At 35.8% G+C, this 6,455-nt stretch overlaps 1 protein-coding gene across 1 annotated transcript; it reads left to right on the top strand.

The window, feature by feature from the left end:
* The first annotated feature begins 1,154 nt into the window (after window positions 1–1,154).
* On the top strand, window positions 1,155–6,443 carry bokb (BCL2 family apoptosis regulator BOK b). The gene is made up of 4 exons (XM_065276179.1): window positions 1,155–1,742; window positions 2,157–2,285; window positions 5,046–5,209; window positions 5,870–6,443. The coding sequence occupies exons 1-4, from the start codon at window positions 1,535–1,537 to the stop codon at window positions 5,987–5,989; spliced, it is 621 nt and encodes a 206-aa protein (XP_065132251.1). The 5' UTR covers window positions 1,155–1,534; the 3' UTR covers window positions 5,990–6,443.
* The last annotated feature ends 12 nt before the right edge of the window (window positions 6,444–6,455 follow it).

Genomic DNA, 6,455 nt, shown 5'->3' with positions numbered 1-6,455 from the left:
AGTTGTAGTTCCGCTACAAAGAGCGTAGAACCCAAGAGGCGAAACTCAACAGAACGTTCCATTAGCAGCCCTATGCCTCCGCCATTTTGGGGTTAAAAAAATTATTATAGTGATTAAACATCTTAAATAATATAAATACATATACATTGCATAAAATGGAATGCAGTATTTACTGTAGGTATCATAAATATTAACATTATAGTAATAATATTAAAATATTATCATTATAATAATAATATAATGAAGACAATTTCCCATGGGCCATGAGGTACACATAACGTTCATACAGGCTTGCAGTTCCTAAAAAGAATTAAGTTTAATATTACACTAAAAACAGTACACGTTAGCAGAAAACAATGAAAGGCAATATTTTACTGTTACACTAATAGTTTTACCAGTGACGAAAACTGCGTTATTTTGGTCCACTTTGACTTCTCTTTCGTTGTCATTCTGTGTATGCTGTTGGCCAATTGGCATTTTCACCCCAATATGGAGTCCGCCGCGCTACCGAGGCGCCACCTTGTGACTGTTTCCACTTGAGTTTTTTCCTTTTTTTTATTAAATTGAATTAAAAAGTACTCGAGTTAAGCTCATTGGGTTCTCTTACAATTTTAACATAAGTTTAGATTGAATTACTTTGAAATGTGAAACATCAAAAATATTTTATATAAATAAATAAATACATTTACTAAAGATGTAGTTAATTTATATTTTTTACTATAAAAAATATTTTATTGTGGTTGCAATGAATTAATGTAGCATTTTAATTTGAATCAATGTCCCAATGACTATTGTGAGTGCTGTGTGATGGTTTCTAGTTTAGAGGATTACTTCGCTAAACATAGACAGCTTAAAAAACTTACATAGTAAGTTACACCAAGGCATGAACCTCTTACTGATCCTTAAGGGTTATTTAATAAAAAAAAAAAAAACTATTTTATGGATGTGAAAGATGCATAAGGCGACCCCCTCACATTTTTCAAAGAAGATGAAAATTGACATCTTGTATAATGTGAATTAAAAATAATCTAGATTTAGTGTTTTCTTTATTTATTTTTACATAAAATACTTTCTAAAAAAAACTGATTCTGAGCGAGCTGCGTCAAATGCCCTGGGCAATGTTTATATATGGACTAACTTAAGCCGTTTACGGGGGAGTTGACTAAAAGTTGCTCCGTAAGTTTTTCCAGGTAAAGCACTTCCAACACAGGTGAACATGCAGCGACCTCCTTTTCGCCTCTAGGTTGGCAGTCGCAGACGATTATGATGCCGTTTTTGACCAATTTGATACAAATGGAATATGGACGGCGGTACATGACGACCGATCAAATAAATTGGCGCGCACATTATTGTGGGATGATCGATTGTCGCTGTTTTCTCTGATTGGCTCTGAATGAACCTGTGTAAGAAAGCGCAATTCTTAAACGTTGTCTGAATGAAACGCAGTTTGTATTGTTTGTTGATGATATGGGGTTTATGTAGGCTATTATGACTTAGTGAAGTTGCGGTAGTGTAGCGTTTGATTGTGCCAGCCATGCGTGATATAAAAATGTTTCGGCGTTCAGTTTTCACCGCGGAGATGATGGACGTGTTTGAACTCGTCTTGCAGTCAAAGGAGCTTTGTAGAGACTTCATTCACTCCAGGATAATAAGAGAAGGACTCAGTTGGTCAAAAGTTGAGCCCGATTTTCCCGAATCACATGGAGCTCTTGCAGATGTGTCTATGGTGCTTCTTAAACTAGGTAAGAATCAGCAGGTGTGAGTGCTCTACAACTGTGTGATTGTGATGATGATGATATCAGATTTGGTTTAAACTTAATTAATTCCAGAACCAGATGGGTATTATATGTTTTAAGCCCCACCAAAATATTTTTATGAATATATAGAATAAAAAATAATTTGTTCTCTTTTGGTTTAGTAATGTTTGTTTTCTGTCATTGTACAAATTATATCTAAGTTTCCTATAGGTTTAAATGCAATGCCAAAATATCAAACCATTCTCATTCATTTATTAAAATAGTTTTTGTGTCATTCACTGAAACAGGCAGGTGGTTTTGCACAGCTCACCTTATCCCACAAATTGATCCTGACCCAGGGTTTGAAAAATATGTGGTGTTAATATTTAAGCATCTTTCCGGCTTGTTTATGTTTTACAGGAGATGAGCTGGAGTACATGAGACCGTATGTCTACCGTAATATTGCTAAGCAGCTGAACATCAGTGTAGCAGTGGAGGCTGTGGTGTCAGACGCATTTCTCTCTGTAGCAACACAGATTATAGCCATGGGTAAGTGATCTGTAAGACAACTGAACAGGCGTTTTTTTTTTTTTTTGTATACAGTGTTTGTGAGAGTGTGTGTCCATGACCTCATCTTTTAAAAACTTCAGGTTATGGGGTGTGTTTACAGTGAAATGAATAGTTAATCTAAAAATAAAAAATTCATTATTTAATGCTGTTAAATAAAATTTGGCTCCTCTTGTGATGTCAGAAACGGATAATACCGCCCCTTTTTCTGCACTATCCAACCACGGCACTCCCATTTTGTGAGTGGCAATTTAAACATGCTATAATAAATTATCTATATGGTATTTTGAGCTAAAACTTCACATACGTACCCTGGAGACACCAAACTTTTATTGGACATCTTAAAAAAGTCTTGTAAAATGTCCCCTTTAAAAGGTTTAACCCATGTAGTTTCATTTTAACATTTATAAATATAAATTTCTTATCGGCAATTTAAGATTTTTTGAAACTACTGCAGCACCCACATGAGAGCATCATGACTTGGTTTACTGTGGGATATCATTCAAATGTACTGAAGCAGTGTAGCGTGAGCACTTAACAGTTAAAATGGCCATATGAATCTGTTATTGAGTTAACACATTTTAAAACCTTGGTGAAAGAGGTTTTAACCTTAACCTTTACGTATATTATTGAATTTAAGGGGTTCATTTAAGAACGCAACTTCAATGATCAGCTGCTGTCATGGACTAGTGACAAAAGTTATTTGCAGTGATGTTTTTTCTTACGGAAAATAGGATAAACCCCTAAAATGGGCATATACACATCTTCTCCTTTGTACATATTTGGTCATATTTTATCTCGGTTCTGCAGCTATTGATGTGCATGGTGGTTTTAGCCCATAACCATGGCCTCATTCCTCTGCTTGATGATTCTCTCAGAACCTTTTAACCTTTCTGTCGTAAGCAGTCAGACGGGGATAAACCTGTGAGGAATGACCTAAAATGACTGCTAAAGACAAGGGAATTTACACTGTTGGCATAGTCGCTGTTACGTGGCTCCTTTTCACTGAACATTCACGTGTTTTGGCTGAGACAGGATGGGGTTACCCTCCCAATTACGTCATTTCCACAGAAGAGCTGTTGCCCTTCTTGTCAGAAGATGGTTTAAAGAAGCTCATCTAAATTGTGTGATGAGTCACTGTCTCAGATATGGATTGGCAGTCGCAGGCCATATTTTATCAGATTTGTTTTGCATATTCAAAGTTTTTTCAGAAGTAACTCAAAATTACAATTTCTAAAATGTAATATGTTATTTAAAGAGGATTTCACAAGACGTTTTTAAGATATAAAATTATTTTCAAATTTTTGGTGTACCCAGAGTATATATGTGCAGTTTTAGCTCAAAATACCATACAGATAATTTATTTTAACATGTTAAAATTGCCACTTTTTAGTAGGGATGCACCGATAGGATTTTTTGGGTCGATACCGATTTAAACAGACAACTTATGGCCGATACCGATATTAAACACTTGTATACAATATTATACAGTTGGTCTATTAGCTAGTTTATTTCTGCATCAAATTATTTTTACTGAACATGGATTGGATCTAATTAACATTCAACTGACCAACATAATAAGAGAGGCACAAATTAAGCTAAAACAAATATAATAAGACAGCATGACAACCTTTAAAGGTGGTTTTTGCTATTCAGCATTTATTTTATTAACAACATTAACTCATTTTTTTTTACATATAATGGATTTCTTTATGCAGTTAATTAATAAACAATTGGTATCGGCCTTTCTCGTGCTATTGCCGATATGCCGATGGTTTCAAATTAATCAAAAATCGGCCGATAAATATCGGCGGCCCATACATCGTTGCATCACTACTTTTTAGTGGCAATTTTGTGCCATGAGCAAAGTGTGAGTAAAAATGTTTAGGGGCGGCCTTATAAATGCAAATGAGTTGATCTCTGCACTAAATGGCAGTGCTGTGCTTGGATAGTGCAGCTTAAAGGGCAGTATTATCCCCTTCTGACATCACAGGGGAGCCAAATTTCATTTACCTATTTTTCCACATGCTTGCAGAGAATGGTTTACCAAATCTAAGTTACTGGGGTGTTGTTTTTCAGATTTACTAGGTTGATAGAAGCACTGAGGACCCAATTATAGGATTTAAACATGGAAAAATTTCGTTTTTCATGATATGTCCCCTTTAAATTAAATGCAAGCTTGGTTAATGTAGTTTACCCACAAATTGCAAATGAAAAAATGAATATACCGTAACCTTCCAGAGAATTTTTATGTGGTTTCAATTATATTTATTAGGTTAACATGAATTTGCTGAAGAAAGATCAAATATCTACAAAATATCAAACAATTCTTATTAATTTATTAAACTAAATAGTTTTTGTGTCATTCAAACAGGCAGGTGGTTTTGATCAATCCACCTTATCCCACTGTGTGACCCACAAGCTAGTCCTGACCCACAGTTAGAAAAAAAAACCTGGGGCATGTGGTGTTTGAACATCTTTTCGGGCTTGTTTATTTTTAACAGGAGATAAGCTGGATTGCATGAGACCGTATGTCTACCGAAAATATAGTAAAGAGTTACATGAATTGGTAATGGTTGTTTTAAGGAAGGTATTCATTTGGGATTTAGTAACAACACAGAATTCCCAGTTATTATTTTATGTTTTGCAGTTACGCAGTTGTGTATTTTACTGCTAAAATGTATGATTAATGCAAGAACAAAAGAGTTTGGGTTGCTTAAATTTGTTTAAATTTCTTTAAAGGGATCACATGGGGAAAAGTGGTGGCCATCTACGCTGTAGCTGCTGGCCTGGCTGTGGATTGCGTGCGTCAGGGCCATCCAGTCGTGGTGCACACCATAGTGGACAGTCTGGGAGAGTTCGCGCGTAGACGTTTGGTTCCATGGCTCAGAAAGAGAGGAGGATGGGTAAGTGACTCTCTGTAGCACCTTCTCCAGGAACAAAGATAGACGCTGACCTCTAGAGGCCAAATTGGGAAGTTACAAATCATCACACAATTGTAGCTTTACTGAATCACTGACTTTTAATAATAATAATAAGTTTATTTTATATAGCGCCTTTCAACAATCTCAAGGACGCTTTACAAAGATGTGAAATACAATTGTACAGAATCAAAGAGGAGTAGAAAACATCATTAGACGAATACAAAACATGTACATAGACGATAAACATCAATCATGTAATGATGCCACGTCTCGAATGCTTTGGGGGAGAGAATTCCAGAGGCTAGGAGCTGCAGTACAAAAGGCTCTACCACCAAACGTTTTCAGCCTATAGCGAGGAACCTCTAATAGATTAGAGTCAGAGGACCTAAGTGCACGTGCAGGGGTATATGTGTGGATGAGATCAGTGATATATTGTGGGCAGGAGCCATGGATAGCTTTAAATGTAGTGAGGAGAACTTTATATTGAATGCGGAAGCTAACTGGGAGCCAATGTGGAAAAGCCTGGGAGGACTTTACTATTTTCTTCTTGCTACTTAGAGATGAGTCACTTTTTAGAAGTTTAAAAAAAAAAAATTTGTGACAGTCATGCCTAAAGCTTTTTCTTTCTACCTCTCTTTCCAGGGAGACATTTTAAAATGCGTGGTGAACATGGACTCCAGTGCTCATACTCATTGGTTATTAGCAGCTTTTTTTACATGGAGACAATTCCTAAAGACTGTGTTCATCTACCTGACCAAGTAGCCTTGTGCAGAAAATCATCCTAATGACGGAGAGTTGAATTCTTCCTTCCCTGAACTATTTAAATATGTTTGTTTAATCCTGGGGAGCAAACAGTCCATCACTGAAGTCAGCACATTACCCAGGTTCAATCGCACTTTAATCATTTGTTAATAGACTATGCCTTTATTCGAACAAACACTATGAGCTGACATAATGAGGGTAAGGTAATGGGGCCATTTTTGCGACTCTATGGAATTTTGTATGGATGTGCTCTACTGATATTTTATACTGAATGATTGTGTCATTTCAATGTTTGACAATATCAGATTTTTATTTTTTACAAAATTGCTAAAATGATTACATTTGGAGAATCACTTTACACTTTGAGGTATTATACAGTTTGTGTGGTTTGTGTGTATTACACCGAGTTGTCACCCACTGTATACATCTTAAAAAAATAAAGATTTTAACCATGTTTACATAAAGC

This window comes from Paramisgurnus dabryanus, chromosome 6, assembly GCF_030506205.2.
Source record: "Paramisgurnus dabryanus chromosome 6, PD_genome_1.1, whole genome shotgun sequence".
Classification (NCBI taxonomy): Eukaryota; Metazoa; Chordata; class Actinopteri; order Cypriniformes; family Cobitidae; genus Paramisgurnus; species Paramisgurnus dabryanus.
The sequence above is the reverse complement of the archived record's forward strand: the minus strand, read 5'-3'. Positions and strand labels throughout refer to the sequence as shown.